The sequence below is a fragment of the Schistocerca gregaria genome, chromosome 7 (assembly GCF_023897955.1).
Source record: "Schistocerca gregaria isolate iqSchGreg1 chromosome 7, iqSchGreg1.2, whole genome shotgun sequence".
NCBI lineage: Eukaryota > Metazoa > Arthropoda > Insecta > Orthoptera > Acrididae > Schistocerca > Schistocerca gregaria.
The window spans coordinates 208,726,425-208,744,665 of NC_064926.1; the positions used below are offsets into that span (position 1 = coordinate 208,726,425).

At 37.9% G+C, this 18,241-nt stretch overlaps 1 protein-coding gene across 1 annotated transcript; it reads right to left on the reverse strand.

The window, feature by feature from the left end:
- Positions 1-3,549: 3,549 nt before the first annotated feature.
- On the reverse strand, positions 3,550-15,401 carry LOC126281224 (40S ribosomal protein S13). The gene is made up of 4 exons (XM_049979977.1): positions 15,292-15,401; positions 15,018-15,145; positions 11,539-11,704; positions 3,550-3,730 (listed from the first exon to the last, which is right to left on the reverse strand). The coding sequence occupies exons 1-4, from the start codon at positions 15,312-15,314 to the stop codon at positions 3,592-3,594; spliced, it is 456 nt and encodes a 151-aa protein (XP_049835934.1). The 5' UTR covers positions 15,315-15,401; the 3' UTR covers positions 3,550-3,591.
- Between the last annotated feature and the right edge of the window lie 2,840 nt (positions 15,402-18,241).

The window sequence follows — 18,241 nt, forward strand, 5'->3', positions numbered from 1 at the left end:
CTGTCTAAAGATCTGCATTAAACTGCACCCTTTGTTTCAAGGAAAGAATCTGACTAGCTCAGCATCAAAATACAGCTCTATATTTCCAGTTCTTGTTACAGTACTGAATACCAGAACCAGATATTCATTGGTCATCCATTTAATTGAATGACATCTCACAAGGAGTGGTCACAACGCTGGGTCACAGATTTACTTCAATCTTTGTACCCCTTTAGTAGGTCATTGAAACAACAATTTGCAAGTAGTAAGATGCACTAACCTGGCAATTCCGAGAAAATCATAAGAGAAGTTTTACACATTTGTTATGTCACTTTTGTGTCTATGCATATGCACGGGGTATTAAGAGTTCCAGGTGGTCAAGTGGTTAGCATTCGAGCTTTGTAAGATGAACATGTAAGAGGAGATGGTCCTACTCCCCCTCAAACCTGATTTTTAACTTTATATTCGTTTTCATCACTGGTTACATTTAATTCCTATATTTGAGATGTGATATAATTAAAAATAACCAGGTTTATTTGCATGAAGTTTCAGTGATTTTCTTGTTATTTGACTACTTACTATTTTTAATTAAATGTAGTTATTAAACATGTTTATAAGTATCGAAAAGTAAACAAAAGTTTTCCTGAAAATGTATGCCTGTTGTGACTTGTGAAATCCCTTATACAGGCAATGTGTCAAGCTACCTAGAACGACTTTGCACCTCGACACTTCGAGCTGCAGACAGAGGTAGGACCAATTTGACTGTTAGCCTATACACCGTATTTACTCGAATCTAAGCCGCACTTTTATCCAGTTTTTGTAATAAAAAAACCACCTGCGACTTAGAATCAAGTGCAAAGTAAGCGGAAGTACTGAAAAATGTTGGTAGGTGCCACCACAACTAACTTCTGCCGTCTAAAGTATGTGGCGCTACACAGGCATAAAGATAGATACAGGTGCCAAAACCTCTGCGTCAGTAAAAAAATTTTAAAAAGTGGAAGACGAGCTTTTATATCTCCTCCCCCCCCAGGTTTTGATCACTGCATTTTCAGACATTATCCAACAAAGTAAATACAAACTCTGTATTGTTCACCTTCGAATGTATCAGCATTTCAATGTACTACGAAAATCCGACTGGCAAGACTGGGATGTTTGTCAGTATGGCAAACTCTACGTTCTGATTTTTTTCCTACCTGTGAGAAGAGATGGTTGCTAATAGGAACTTTTATGAATTGTGAATCACATGTGCAGTATTCTCTTCACCATAAGAATAATACGAATATAAACATTTTGCCATGTATTCTTTCGTGTTTGCTGCTATCCCATATAAATCCTGTCTGCCTAATAGAACTACGAAACTAGTGTGACACAACAGCAAACGCAGAAGAATATACATATCATGTCATGTTTATATTCGTATTCTTCTTATGCCTAATAGTGATACAGTCAGAAATGAAGCACGGCAATTGACTAGATTTTTAAATGTAAGAGTAATTTTTGTGCAGAACGTAAGGTACAAAAGAGGCGCCTGCAAAGATTTTTGAACGGAGAAAATTTTTAGCTAAACTCTTGTTCAGAACATCTATCATATGCAGTTTATTATTCAGTTCTTGTTGATCATTATCAAGGAAAGCAGCTGTGTGACAACAAATAGCAGTCTCTTGCCATTGTTTCCCTAATGAGACAATTCCTCTTTTTAATCGTAAGCAGTGATAAGGCGCACAAAAGTAAGCCAAGCGGTGACAGGTCGTAAACACACATCATCAGAATGCGACAAACAATGCATGACAGTACAATAATGCATTTTCAGCTAGAGTGACGTAAACACCCATAATAAAGAGAACGGCACTTATCAGATCAAAGAAAGATAAGGAATCTATTCAAACCAGACGAAGCATGTCAAAAAGGAAGGGAACCCGTATAAATACGGGCAGAGCGCCTGACGCATAGCAATGGCTACCTGGTAAAGCTTAACTGGTAAGCTTACGACTCGAAGCAAACTACTGTATTTGTATCGTCATTCATTCGACCTAAATTGTCTCATATTACAATGAACCAGCTTTGTTTCGATTTGGAGGTGTGGCCTTACACTTTTCTCTTCCCTTGAGTTTAGAGTCTCAAATTTCAGGTGCGGCTTCGATTCGGGAAATTTTTTTTCCCTTGATTTCGAGTCATTTTTCAGGTGCGGCTTCGATTCGGGAAATTTTTTTTCCCTTGATTTCGAGTCATTTTTCAGGTGCGGCTTCGATTCGGGAAATTTTTTTTCCCTTGATTTCGAGTCTTTTTCAGGTGCGGCTTAGATTCGGGAAATTTTTTTTCCCTTGATTTCCAGTCATTTTTCAGGTGCGGCTTAGATTCGATTAAATACGGTAGTAGAGAGATTTTGTTAATGTTACAAGAATGAATAGTGTAGGTGCAAGTTTAAATATCACAGAATTTGCACTTGTATTACAAAAATAAAGATTTGAGCGGGAATTGAACTGCCGTCTCTTACAGTTTCGTCTTACGAAACTAACACTAACCACTTGACCATCATGAACTAACACCTACAAACAAATACGTAAGAGACGTGTAAAACTTCTCTTGTGATTTTCTCGGTACTGACAATAGTGCACCTTACTACTAGCACGTTATGTTGTTTTAATGGACTACTAGAGGTGTAAAAAATTGGAAGTGAATCAGTGAGCCCAACATCATGATCTCCCTTGTTCGATTATAGCATTGTATGAGAAATAATTGTGAAAGAATGAGCTTTCATTACAAGGCCTATATACATTGAAAAATGAGAAGACACGGGGAACCGCATATTTCCTTATAGCCCCAGCTTTTGTTTAATTTCAGTCTTTTTGAGAGCATACAAGTTATAAGAGTGATTGAGACCTATTAGCAGCTGCTAATATATTTATCGTATATAGATTCTTGCAATTATTGTGTCTTAATTTTCAAACAGTGTGAATTAAACATACATTGGCGAACTTAAAAGCATTGCATTCTCATAGAGGAATCCTCAATGATCACAGTTATTGTAATAATCAACAGATTTTTTGTAGGAATTCCAAAACACAAAATGTGTCAGTCATTCTCTCTCCGTATATCTTAAGACTTTGTGAACAGATGGAAGACACGTTGCAACACAAGCAGAGGGCTGCAGCAGTGAACAGGGAGCACGCGCAGCACGGTGGTCAGTCAACAGGCCTAGCCTGTCAGCTCACTGGTCTGCACTCAGTGCACCAGCCCAGCCTACGGCCTGTACTAGTCAGGCTGCAAAACACGGGCTGGGTGGGCTGAAACCAGCAATGTGCTTGACTAACTTAGACGTCTTCAGATACCAAAACCATTTAATAAATAAATGTTCTGATTTGAAGTAATTTTTTTGGGGCATAGAATTTGATAAATCACAGACTTTTCAATGGCAAGTCAGTCAAATTAAGTTTAATCAGTTCATATAGCATACAACTAACTTTCATTTTGACATTAATAACCATTTTTAAAACTGCTGTCGTAATCAAGTTGAACACATCCTAAACCGACAAATTTCAGTGTTGGAAATTGTTTGAAATAACATGTCAATTCAGTTTTCATAATAAATTTATTATTTATTGATACATTTTCTTATGCAACAAGAGCAGATGCTGTGCTCGATTCGTATTTCCAGTTTGGTGGAAGAATAGTCTTCTTCTTGTAGTACCGAGCAAGCCGGTGGATTCTTGACTCCACAAGAATCAGGCGAAACTTTGAATCCTTGTCCTTCCTGTGAAACATAAAAATATTAAATTAAATTTCAGGAGATTTGCGTAAATTTCTTATCTACTTACACAAAATAAATATTGCAACCAAGGTAACAGCCTGGAATATGTCTGGGTTATGACAAAGGAGCTATTCACATTACTGATTAATTATTTGCTAGAGCAAATTTGTGATTATAGTTTCCACACAGCTACCATAAAAAAATTACAAGCAAAAATGTCTTCAGCCAAGTTTATGCTGACTTAGGTTACTTTAATTCGAAGGTAGTACCCTAAAATTTTCTCTTACTGAACATCTGGGGGAGCTGAGACAGTCTTAAACAGGTGATCCATTAGGCGAATTTTAGTCTTTTGCACATGGTAAATACTCTATAACAAACTAAAAATGTTTCTAAAAGTCGATTACAACTAGTATCACACACCTCAATAATAACTTTCAATGCAATTATGTAAATATTCTTAAATCTAAAATAGTTCCTTGTCTTCTCTTGCAGCTTAGTGCACTGACAGAAGTAGTGGCCCTGCCTGGTTCAAATGGCTCTGAACACTATGGGACTTCTGAGGTCATCAGTCACTTAGAACTACTTAAACCTAACTAACCTAAGCACATCACACACATCCATGCCAGAAGCAGGATTCGAACCTGCGACCATAGCAGTCGCGCAGTTCCAGACTGTAGCGCCTAGAACCACTCGGCCACTCCGGCCGGCTGGCCCCACCTGGCCGATGCTGGCAAGAAACAATTTCATCAGCCATGAATTCCTACTTAAGTCGTGTGTAGTGTAGTGACCCTTCACCCCCATCATTACTGACAAAATGGTGCCACAAAGTTCTTTTCCCCTGAATCAAAATGATGTTTTTACCAGGACTAAACTATATGACAGCCAAGTTTCGTATTCACTGCAATTCTTGGGATCATGGTAGTATGGTATTTCTGCTACACAAGGAGGCAAGTTCTAGCCCACAGTCACTCTCACTACCTAAATTTTGGAGTGAGGGGTGGCTATGTACGCCACTTATTAAAAAGGAACCAGCGAACCACTCACTGCATTGAAACTTATCTCTAGGTTGATTTCTTGAGCCTTCTCACAGAGGCTATTTTTGCATACTGGAATTCTTTGAAACCATTAAAAAATTTCCAAACCTCCAAGTTGAGACATGGATGTCATTAAAATCAGGAAAAATCTTGGGCTTTTGCATTAAGAATGGCTATCTTTATTCTACAGTATTCCACACAATGATAGAGCTGAATCATACTTCTTAGTAAGTTTAATGTCACTGAAGGCTTTGACATGAATAACTGTCAGCTTATGCACATGTAAGTATACTTTTACAGGCTATACTGAAGTATCACACACACACACACACACACACACACACACACACACACACACACACACACACACAGAGAGAGAGAGAGAGAGAGAGAGAGAGAGAGAGAGAGAGAGAGAGAGAGAGAGAGAGAGAGAGAGAGAGAGAGAGAGAGAGCAAGCATCAAAAACGTTTTAATTTGTACAACCTTTCACACTGTACTTTCTAAAAATAAGAATGATGAAAATTGAATGACATAGGTTTCGCTGGGATCTACAAACGTATTTGTCAAAAGTGAGTTTGTTAATACACAGGGTTATGCTATGTTACTTACAAAAAATTTAAGCATTTTTTGTAAACCATTACATCTATAGTCAACAGCTTGTCACAAACATACAGAAATGGACACTGAAAAGCTTTTCTGCAATAACATGCTGTGACAAATAGTTCCTCAATAATACTAGCAAGCTGTTTCATTTCATACCAAGTGGTGTAGCCTCTTCCACCCTAAGCATTTAAGCTTATATTAGAATTTAGCACACAGATTCAAGACTCATGACACATAATTTCACAAATTTTTAGTTTTTGATATGCAGTACTTGAGGTAATACACCATATCACACGAGGGAGGTCACAATATGGCATGCAACATTCCAAATTGCTCCTTTTTGACCAACATTCACATGGTTGTTAAAAGTAGTCACAAAACAAAAGTTGCTGCATCAACTCACCAACTCACAAATTGTAGGACTAAAAGAGACTGCTATACTGACATTCATGCAGTGTGAAACATGCACGGTGCTTGAGAATCCATGGATAATAACGAAGATTCTCTAGGTTGGCACACACACCAAATGTATTGCCAATCGATTGAAGAACATTATAACAATATAACTCCACTCCAATCGTTTCCGAAGCAGACTATCAAAGTAACTTGTAAAACATGATGGAACACATCTTCTCATCGACTAACAGTTTAACTTCCCGTAGTCTCTCTGAATTCCCTAAACTACCCACTAAATTCAATTTTCCTAAATACTCTCAAGCTTTGCAGGAAAGTTGCCACAATGACTGAACTGATTTTTATTTTCAATTTTCAGTAGTTATGATAACCAGACTATCCAACCATTTCTGCAATTTGTCAATTGGTTACTACACACACCAAGTTTCCTAATGAGATCACTGCTTTGTGCTATACACAGTGAAAGCCTTATCTTACATTTTTTTGGGATCCAGACTTCAAAACCACAAAGCTGAGAAAAATGTTAATCCAAAATATGAGCAAAAACACATGTGGCTGGCATATATGATTTAAAAATCATAATCCTCACCAATACACTGTATTAAACCTATACAAATGAAGGAATTAAGTGTATAATAAGATGTTTGTACAATAATTTGTAGTAATTAATTTCACTGGTTCTCAAGAAGTCAAGGATACTAACAGCATATAAAATCTTGTCAAGAAATTGAAATTGGCATCTGGGTACAAGGTAATTTAGCTATTTCACAACATCCTTCGACCACAAACTATACATAAAAACACATTTTTGAGTCATCTTTCTTCTGCGTTCACCCAAAAAAGCAGTAATTGACGAACAGGTTTTCCTTCTGTAGTCAATGGCAGTTTAATTGGGCTGACTGCTCTTCAATCCATGTACACACTAAGCTTGATATGTTTCCGGCTGCTGACATGGACACCATTTGGAAACCTCTTTCAAAACATGGAAACATATTCTTACCAGTGTCCGTACAGACCACAGGAAAATATTTCAAGCCAGCTGCACAGCAGATGTGTATGTTTATATTTTGCATTGTGTTGTCTGTTGTAAAGAGTTGGTTAAGTGTTTCGTTTTGCAGTATCAAGTTTTTTTTGATAATGATAACATGCAATGGACGAGGCAGCAGGCTGTCAAGTTGTTATCGTACCAGGCTGATGGCTGCTTATGGAATATATGAAGCTAGCAATACAAGAATAGCAACAACAGTAGATGCTCAGCAGAAAATAGATGCTAAATTTTGTGGAGTACTGAGAACAACTGCGTAGAAAAGAAAATAAGATCATTTGCTGCAGCTTGCTTCAAAATGTGAAATACTCGAAGCTCTGGAATGAATCTCCCACTGACAAAAATCAGACTAACAGCAGGTCTGATTATAATTGTCTTCCTGAAATTTCTATATATATATTTTTTTAAAGAAATTGTGATACCATATTTGCCAGATAATCAAAATTGTTACACGATATCCAAGTGAAATTACAGAAACTAGAGCCGTCTTCTACATTCAGTTCTCATAGGAAGGAAGTTTCCAACAGTTCAATTGTATGCTTTGGCACCAAAGCTGACACCTGTATACAAATCAACAAATTGATTTTATACAACAACTATTATTCGAACACTATCAAAATAATATCGTAGTTTTAAAACCAATTATGAAATTCTCATACATGTAACATTCTTCTGTAAAACTGTAACACTAGGATATGTTGATGGCCTTTAGGTAACAAATAAAAAGAAGAATTTTGTTTGCATGAACCTTCTAGTATTATTAATGCAGCAGCACACAATTTCGTAGACAAGACGTGGCAGACAATACAAGAAACAACATTGCAGACCAGAATGAGATTCTCACTCCGCTGCAGAGTGAAAATCTCATTCTGGAAACATCCCCAGGCTGTGGCTAAGCCATGTCTCCGCAATATCCTTTCTTTCAGGAGTGCTAGTTCTGCAAGGTTTGCAGGAGAGCTTCTGTAAAGTTTGGAAGGTAGGAGACGGATACTGGCAGAAGTAAAGCTGTGAGTACCGGTTGTGAGTCATGCTTCAGTAGCTCAGATGGTAGAGCACTTGCCCGCGAAAGGCAAAGGTCCCGAGTTCGAGGTGGACACGGCTTTACATTAATTTTTGAAGTGGTGATGGGCTTTCAACTACAGACTTTTTCAAGTGCTTGTGAACAATCCCTGTGTGAATGGTGCCCTTTTTGATTCCCCATTTCCTTCATAGTGTGTGACGTATGTACACAGTATGCTGTTTCAAAGCAACATTGCATTGAAAACTGCCATATTACAAATACCTCACACTTCTTAACTGTCAGGTAATAAAGAATCAATAATGTTGAAGAGATTTTATGGTAACTAATATACAATACAAATTTTAGAGGAGTAAGATGTAGTGCAATGGCTAACATCACGGTTAGCTGAATTCAGAAATTATAAGTTCACAACTCACTGTAAGCCTTTTTTCCCACTTAAGATTGTTAAGATAGTACTACAACAGGTTCTGCACATTTCTGTCTGGTTAGAGAATAAATGATGAAACAGATATTTGTTTCCGAAAGTGTGTGGTTAGGCATGACGCTAAGAGGACAGCTTGAATTGTTGCAAGTGGAACAGTGAGTAATAACACTTATTCCTTGTCACAAATATTTCACATGTTGCACAACACAAACATTCTGTTAAAGAGTTCCTGTTACAACTGAGATTCTCCTGCCACTAACACATCCTTAGGCATCAACTTGATGTTATAGCGATCAACAAATAGATAGCATCATTCCTTAACAGTGGCCCCACATCACAATTACGTCACTGCAGAAAGTAATATGAAAGTGTTAGCAATGCTGATTGTGGATTATGCCAGATTTTCCTCTCACATATCTCTTCTCTGTAACAGCTTTAACTATTCCCTAACTTCGCAATCACCCACGGTGTGAACCATCTGTCTTTAGTGCCACTTATAAGTTATTCAAAGATTCCAAGACTTACCAGGCGGGAAAGTGCCAGTAGACAGGCACAATAAAATAAAATAACATAACACACACACATAATTACGAGCTTTCGCAACCGGCAGTTGCTTCGTCAGGCTTTCCTGACGAAGCAACCGCCGGTTGCGAAAGCTCGTAATTTTGTGTGTGTGTGTTTGTGTATTATTTTATTTTATTGTGCCTGTCTACCGGCACTTTCCCGCTTGTAAGCTTTGTTTTTAATATATTATCCCATGTGGAAGTTTCTTTCTATTTTATTTATAACTTATTCAGTCACATGAAATGTCAATAGCTAAAGAAAATAGGAAGAAGTCAAGCGAGACACTGAGTACGAACGCAGAGCTGAGTAAACTTTACTAGGAAGAATTGTAAAAACATGGAATTTTTAGCACTGACCTTAGTTAAACACAGGGTCTACAAATTTATGGTGTACAACCGTGAAAAACAAAATATTAGAGAACGTGGTAAAATCGAAGTTCCACTGTAATCTCTGAAAATTTGGGGCCCTAAGTCGAGAAGGCTACATAAGTTAGAGAATGACCGCCTTGAGGCTTCATATTGGTTTTTAGTTTTGCTCTATAGCTCTAAACACAAATATAAAAAAATGTAAAGGTGCAGTAGTAAGAAATTAGGTTGTTTATGGCATGTCATGATGCTAGTATTGGTCAGAGGTGAATGTGTTATACACGACTAACATTCTGTCAAACAGTAACAAATGTACAGGAACCAATCACCGACAGAATTATCCTTTCAAAAATAACATATACAACACATCTAGCAGGAGCAAAATGTCTGCACTGCACAACAAAAAACGGGAGATTTGGTTTTGACTTATCACTTCTTAAACTGATGAGTAGACTGACTCATGAAAAAAGAGCCATGACCTCTGCATATTAACAAACAGGTCATGATTTGAGAAGTTAGTGGTTGTGCATACACAAGGCTGTCAACTTCCGTCCGTTGTATAACAGGGTACATCTACTATAAACAATGTGAGGCAAAAGCCACGCAGCAGTGTTTTTCAATTTGTGCAGAAGTTAAGGTATGATGTACTAAATCAAATAAGATTCCTACAGCTATCAACTTCTTTCATCCTACGGATGACAATTTTATCATCAAACAGACAAGCTGAACAGCAATTTATGGCTATTTGAAGAGGACACTGTGGTATATGCAAAGATGTCATCCTTGAGTGTTTATAGGAGTATACAAGGTGATACAGACAAATTCTCGTTTATGCGGTGAATGGCAGCTTGCTCTAAATGTATGAAAATTTAATCTAATGCCGATGAGTAGGAAAAGCAATCCTGTAAAGCCTGAATACAGCATTAGTAATGTGCTACTTGACAGTCATATAAATTAAATAACTAAGTGTAATGTTCCAAAGCAATATGATCTGGAATAAACACATCCAATTGACAACCGGGAAGGCGAATGCACAACTTCATTGTGTGTGTGTGTGTGTGTGTGTGTGTGTGTGGGGGGGGGGGGGGGGGGGGGAAATTCTTACATATGAAGGAGACAGAATACAGATGCTAATGTGGCCCATTCTTGAGTATTGCTAGAGTGTTTGAGGTCCCCCACCAGGTGAGATTAAACAAAGACATCAAAGCAATTCAATTCAGAGGCATGCTGCTCAATTTGTTGCCTGTACATTTGATCAGCATGAATTTATTAATGAAATGCTTAGTGAACTCCAATGTGTATCCCTGGTGAAAAAATGACGCTATTTTCATGAGACACTACTAAAGAAACTTGAAGAAAGGCATTGCGGCTGACTGCAGATTGATTCTACTGCCGCCAACGCATATTTTGTTTAATGAACATGACAGTTGTTTTCCCCCTAACACAGAGTGAAATAAGAAACAAAATGTCTATTATAGTTGAGTCTAATTGATCTCCAACAGCTGCTGTTTTCTAGCCGTAGTTTCATGTGTCTACCTCAACCTGTCACATAACATTGTCTTGCAAACGCCCCTATGACAATGTCTCCGTTGCTTTCTCCTGCAACTGTTTGCAATTCACTGAAAGCTGGCATCAGTGCTGCGAGTTGTCAAGGATCATCTTATGCTGCCTTACTACAGTAGTGCTATGTAGTACCCTTCACCACACATCACACGGGGCTTGCAGAGTACACTTGTACATGTTTTTGGCACTAAAAACAAATGGCTTTTCCTGAAGACATTCTATTGAAGCGGAACTGCAAAGTTATTGCACTGTGTACACTGAAAGTATAGACAAAAAACGTCAATCAAGCACATATAGTCTGTTTCATATTCAGCGGATTACCATTTCAAACAAGATGTTATAATACTACTTCATGTCACAAATTACCACAAAAAATCAAACAAAAGCCATACTGTTACTGATGACAGGCCTGGTTAGTTATAACGCCATTTTAAAATCTCTCATACATGACTATACATCTCTATTAGATCATGTGGCATGCAACAGCCCCCCCCCCCCCCCCAAGCTTGTGAGCACACATGACCCCACAACCCCCTCTTCCCTACACAACAATGAATGTTTTGGACAACCACAAGTATCAGAAACACAACTTGCTGTAATGGATGTGCAATAAGAAGGGGCAACATGACTGAAATGTGAGCTTGTGAGCTAATCAATTATCTCAACCACAATATATGCTTATAGCGAAGATGGTACAGATGAAACAATGAAGTTCATAATCCTTGGAACCAAATGCAACAAACAAGTCATGAAAAGTCATGAAATTAAGTTATCTCACCTGTTTCTTTCCAAATGCTTTCTGATTGCTACAGCTTTCTTAATCAGGTAATACAGGTCCTCTGGTAGATCTGGAGCCAAGGACATAGCTTTCATAATGCGCAGGATTTTATTTTGTGACACAAATCTCACTTGTGCAACACCATGTGAATCCCTGAGAATCACACCTGAAAATTACAGATACGAAGATAAATGTCAATATATTGTTTCTAACAAACAATTCAGTACAGACAAAAGATTTTAGCATTATGTAACATAAGTGTGTAAAAGTTATGTGATTAATACAAATTATCATTTTGAAACTAAGATCTGAATAGGGGAAAGTGCTCTGAACAGAATTCTGAGGCTAGTTGTAACCCTGAGTGACCTTCAAAGGATTCAAGTCCACCCACCCACAAATATGACAGCCCCTCACCCACTGATCTGGTTCATATTGATTTTGCAGAAGTAATGGAAAATATACCCTACATATACTGTCATATCCAGCATCCAACACTGTCTTAACCACTGCCCAACATCAAAATGAATTCACGAGCAACAGAGAAATAGATTATGACAGCCACAATATCATGAAACCATGCTTCGTTTTTCATAGTGTTCCTTTGGGTAGCTTCAAGCACTTCTCAACAACTATATTAAATAGAAGATTGTACTAGGAGCCTCCTTTAATTGTTTAATTAATGTCAGTGATGAGATAATACACATCAGGAATAACAGTTAAAATAATAAACAGTGTAGATATCAAAACTTAAGCCAACAGTTGGTAATTCAAAAACATATTAATCCCACAACACAAATCCAGATAGTTAAATGTAAAACACAATGCAGCCACTCATCCTTTGCAACAAGGTATTCTAACTTGGCAGCACTTACGAATAAAATAGACTACACTTTTTTGCTTTAATCACGAATAAAATAGACTACACTTTTTTGCTTTAATCACAGTAGCACCAAAGCTTATAAATATTATCATTCATGTAGTCTGTGTGTTTTGCTGCTGAATCTGAAGAATCAAAAATATTGACTGGTGAAGTCACTGACAAGCAGTTCCAGGTTATTCATGGACATACCAGGAAGGGAGGTTTGATATCCTTACTTCCATAGCTGCTCTGTAAAAGTGCAGCTGTCATCAACCAGAAAGTTGGTTTGAATAACAGTTCTTTACTAGCCACAGATTTGCTGGGGGTGGTACACTTACCTTCCCCCATCCCTTATACTGACCATGGATTCTGAATCTACAGTACAACTCCACATTTTTCACATCAACAAACATTCACAAAGGTAAAGGAAACGGTACGTGACAAGACTCCTAGTAGTAACTGGGGGTCAAATATGAAACTTTTGGATTCATAGTCAATGACTATACCACTGAGCCACAGTGCTGTGTCACGTGGAGCCTGTCTCCTTAATTCCTTTCTTTTCTACTGAAGAGAACATGGGTAAAATATGTGTAGTGGATACGTCATATTTTTCATAGGTTATGCACAACATATTGTATATAAAAATGAAAAACCTGGGTTGGAATAACAATGACAACAGATTACTACCGTCACATGGAGGCACTGAGCAGCAGACAGCCACATTTGAAGTAAACCTAATTTTTTAAAAAAACTATCAAATCCACACATACACACCCACAGTAGCAACCTCGTTAAAATGGGCATAGCGGGGAAAGAAAGGGGTGTGGGGCAGGGAGGAATAGCAGGACTGGAGTGGGGGAGGATGCTATGGTGAAGGACTGATAGTTCAAAAAGTCTCGTAGTCTACTAGTAGTGGAGAACTAATAGTTGAAAAATGTTGAAGCCTACTTTTAACTCTCTGCCTGCTGTTCAGCACCTCTTCAAAGTGGTGAAAAGCAATACATGCTAATTCATATTAATATACCAACATAATAAGCAGCAATATACTCTTGAGACTTTTTGATTTTCTAATACAGGGTGAGTTGCCAGTAAAATATTTGTAAGACTCATCTAAATGATCTATGTTAAGGAACAGAAGTATCCATCACAGAAAATCACAAACTATGATTTCAATACAACAGTGTTTGTCACATGTGTACATGTATATCTCCCCATGTCTCCTGAGTACTTCATTTCATCACAAATTTAAGAAAAGGGTAGATGTGTTGAATGGGCAGTTGAATGCAACACAGAAAGGCACTCAACAAAACAGTGGGCGTTCATTGTCGATCATCCTACAAAGCATAATTTGTACAAAACATGTACGGACCTGTTTCCACGAGAGTAAAGTTAGAAGTGTTACACTACACCTTTCAGCAAAGTCTGTAATGCAAAACTTAGTGGCAAAATAGTGTGAAACAAGCACTTTAGCAAATAAAAACCCGCAGTATCCAAAAGCAGTTATTTGAACACTACAAACCAATGAGTGAATCAAAGCATGGAACAAAGTCCGAAGAAATCTCAATACTGTTTGTTCAAGTGTGAATTACGAGCTCATGTTCAAACACTATTAAAAGGGATCTACATCGCTATCCTTACAAATTTATTGTGTGCTATCTCAATGCGAGGGGGTGGACCCACCTTTCTCCACTACCAATTTTAATAACAGCATATGTGAACGAGCAGTAAATTACCTCAGTAGCCGTAATAACATAAAACACAACATGTTCCAAAGAGTTACTTTTTGGAAACAGCTATGCCACATTATGCATGAGATGCTATGCACTGCATATGAACACATGTCCTTAAGTAAATATTCTCAGTCAGACAGATGGGCCAAAAAAGCCATTTTAAATTCATGCGAAAACCATAAAACAACTTGACAAGTGTGAGCCCATACATCTATACTACAGTAAAAACTGGGTCTTATTGTATCCATACTGTCATGACTTTACAGTAAAAGCAAACTATTAGCAGCCTACAAATAGTTACATCAAATATGAAAACAAAGATTGATGGAAGCCAGCCAGGTAAACATGAAAGTAAGAATGAACAAAAAGCCCTCAAACTTCAGATCAAAAGACATTTGTACCATGACTGGCTGATGGTGATTATTTGTACATATCAAATATTATCCTGGCATTGTCAATGACAAATGCCAATAAAGAAACATTGGACTTTCGTTTGCTGACGAAACGACTTGCTCCACTTGCATACAGTTCTACTACTGCTTCTAATTAATATTTACAATTCATTCTCAAACATCCACTTACGTTAATTTACTATACTCTTCTGTGGTAACATAATAGAATGCAAACAATAATATTACCACAAAAATCCTTCATTATACTAAGTGGTGCAAAGTAAGCCACTAAGAAACATTTGAGACAAAAGTGGTGCGGAGTACCATACCAGATCAACGCAAAAACCGTATTAACTATTATATACCCCAAGCAATTCATACTTTCCATCTACTTCGTTCCACAGTTCAAATATTTAGCATGTTATTCACAATACAAAAACAACTTTCTCTTAAGATATTAAAACATACAGTACAGTAGCCGTGGCATCTTCTGCTTACCTATTTGAGAAGGAGTAAGACCCTTACGGGCCAATTTGCTGATTTGCTCCCTAACGTCTTCATCTTTCAATTTCAACCAGTTGGGGACGCTTCTTCTGTATGGTAATGCTGACTGGGATATACCCTTACTGCAATAGAATTGTTACAATAAACATGGTTACCACGTTGCAGCCAATATCCGTAAAAGGGAATATCCAATTATATAAAGCAACTTCTACTAAAGAACTTAATATTAATACGGCTACAAAATAAACGAAGCAACATTTCAACTAACCCAGGCGCGTGCATACGACCCATTTTTGCAAAATATTACTTAACACGTGGTAAACCTAACCACACCAAACGCACTCTTTTCCGAGCTGCTTCCAAAGAAATGCTTTGAACGGAAGAAGTATCGGGCCAGTATTCCAAAGATGATGCCATCAGTAAGAATAAAGATCGATTCACACAGAAAGTCGATTCAAACTTGATAGATCCATATTTCGCTATGATAGTAAGGAACAAGAGAACCCACAATATATTTAAAATGTCAGCATTAACACAGACTGTTCGAGAACGGGACCTCAAAATCAAGGTTTCTGGTATGCTGGTGAAGTGAGCGGTGTCGTTGTCTGTTAACATCGACAGTCAATCTAGGGCCGCTTGTACAGACTCGGGTTAGCAGCCGATTAAATTATATTCTCGGAATTGAATGGGTGACGCGTTGGGACGTACACGGAATAACATCTAACTCGGGATAACATAAAGGGCGATTTCGGGCCTGGTTCATCTGGAGAATAATATTAGACGATAGCAGGAATAGCTATGGAACGAGAGAGTGGTGGTGAGATTTTGGGATAACTGTTTAACAGAATGAGAAAGGAGAAGAAAATGAGACGTCGCCCCAATTACGGTATTTTGAAGTATAAGATGATTCCTAATTTATATCTAGATCTCGTGCGTCAAAGGAAACAGTACTTCGCCTTTATGATCTCATAAGTGTCCGCCCCCGGTAGCTGAGTGTTCATCACGAGTTCGATTCCCACCTGGGTCGGAGATTTTCTCCACTCAGGGACTGGGTGTTGTGCTGTGTTGTGTTGTCCTAATCATAATTATTTCATCCCCATCGACATGCAGGTCGCCCAAGTGGCGTCAAATGGAAAGACTTGCACCTGGCGAACGGTCTACCAGACTTTTACATCTATCTCATAAGTGAGAAATTTGAGCATTTGACTGACAAGTGAGACTATCCCTGTGTTTCCTAACACATGCTGTTTATTTGTTATAATATGCATATGATATCCATATTTCGTGAATGAAATACTGTCGTTTTATACGTATAACTAAGCGGAAAAATGATAATTCGTGTCAAAATACTCTAGTTTATCTGGCATGTGTTACAGCTGCTGCAGTGTTAGAAAGAACTCCTTCTTTTTATTTAACGGACAGTGTCATAATAGATTTACACAGACTGAAAACAAACCCGTCTGGGGCGCTATTTGTATTATGTAACACTTTTTCAGTCTTGAGGCGTGTTTACACTGAGTGCAGAACATGTTTTTGTTCACAATATTGTATGAAACTTGTTCCCTCAACATGTTGGCAACATTGTTCGTTGTTCGCGTTCCCGTTTACACTAGCAACTAACATTTCTACGTATGTATTCGCTACAGTGAATTGATAGGGAACATTTTACCTTGCGTATTCACATCAAGAGATACACTACGTTAAGTGAAAAGGAATAATTAATGACATTTGGTGCTGATTAATAATACTTAACGAAATGAACTGACAAAGAAAACGACGTAGTCGTAGTTGGTGGACCAAAGCATACTACAGAAGATGGCGAGAATGGCATGCTATGTGAGATGAATTTGGAACACAGTTCTGTTTTTCGTAACTTCAGTGGGATATCGCCGCCAAATTTTGAAGTGTTGTTGAAGATTATAGACCACATGTTTAAGAAAAACACAAATTTCAGAAAATCAATCCCTGGGAAGCAAAGAATTTGTCACTCTTCGTTTTCTTGTCATCAGGAGACACCTATCAAAGCCTTGCATATTTATTCCACATTTCAAAGCCGGCCATATCTCAAATAGTTGTGCAAGTTTGTGAAGCTCCTATTGAAGGATTATATAAAGGCAATTGAGTTAAGTTAACAGTACTAAACACATAACCCAGCAAGAAAAGTGACACAAATCGAAAATGGAAGTATTGAGTTTATGTCACTGAAAAATATGGATACAATTACAGTATTACTTTTATATAGAATATAGCAGAATAGACTGCCGTTAAATATGATGTAGCGAATCTGCCGCGCGCTAATCAAGCTCGCCGGTGTGTGTGTGTGTGTGTGTGGTGTGTACGCGTGTGTCAGTGCAGTGCTGTGCGGTCGTAATAACTGTACACGACGTCAGTGTAGTTCCGCGCCCATCCTCTAGAGGCGCTTTGTTTTCTAGCTTTTATATACGTTCTGATCATTATTATTATTCCTTGTTTTTTGAGTTAATTATTAGTTCCGTGCCTCCTGGCTTGTGTGGACAAGTACTGTTTTCTCTCCAATAACTACTGAAGTTTTCCCAGGATTAAGGATCCTTCTCTAGAGACCGGAAGCAAAGTTTCTAACTCCGATCAGTCCATGCATGCCGGGAGTCGTCATATACGCGCTCGCAATAAAGTAATTGTTGCTGAACTGAAGGTCTTTGTTCTTCTGAATCACGTTAAGCAAAGGTCGGACAGCCATCAGTTTAGCTGAACCCCACAACTTACTTGAAATGTAGAAGAAGCTTATACTATTTCACAATATGTTTCGTATATTTCTTTAAAAGTATTTTCTGAAATATTGCATTTTTAAGTTGTGTCACTGTTCTTGCCATGTTGCGACGTATTTAATTGATCAGACATTTATTTTTATTTTTAGTTTTACAGCTATAAAGGATCGTTTAGCATTGTGTTGCTTGCTGTAGTTGACGCCAACTACAACTTTCATATGATGACGTTGGCTGCCAAGAAAGGATTTCTGATGGGGATGTTTTCAAGAATGCCTCCATAAGTGAACTAATTTACAAAGACAAACTGAGTTTGGTACCTCACGATTGTTTACCTGGAACAAAGCCACTACCATATGTATTCACAGCAGATGACACTTTTTACATTATTGGAAAACATCATGAAGCCGTATCCAGGTAGGTACAACAGAGTATCAAAAGAGAGTCTATAACTACAGATTGTCAGGAGCAAGGGTG

Bases quoted from the DNA above. Each gene is read 5' to 3' on its own strand.
- LOC126281224 (XM_049979977.1), bottom strand. From the start codon at position 15,314: ATGGGTCGTATGCACGCGCCTGG. The intron at 15,146-15,291 runs GTTAGTTGAAAT...ATTCTATTGCAG, and splicing joins GGTCGTATGCACGCGCCTGG to TAAGGGTATATCCCAGTCAG. The intron at 3,731-11,538 runs GTGAGATAACTT...TATGTTTCACAG, and splicing joins AAGCATTTGGAAAGAAACAG to GAAGGACAAGGATTCAAAGT.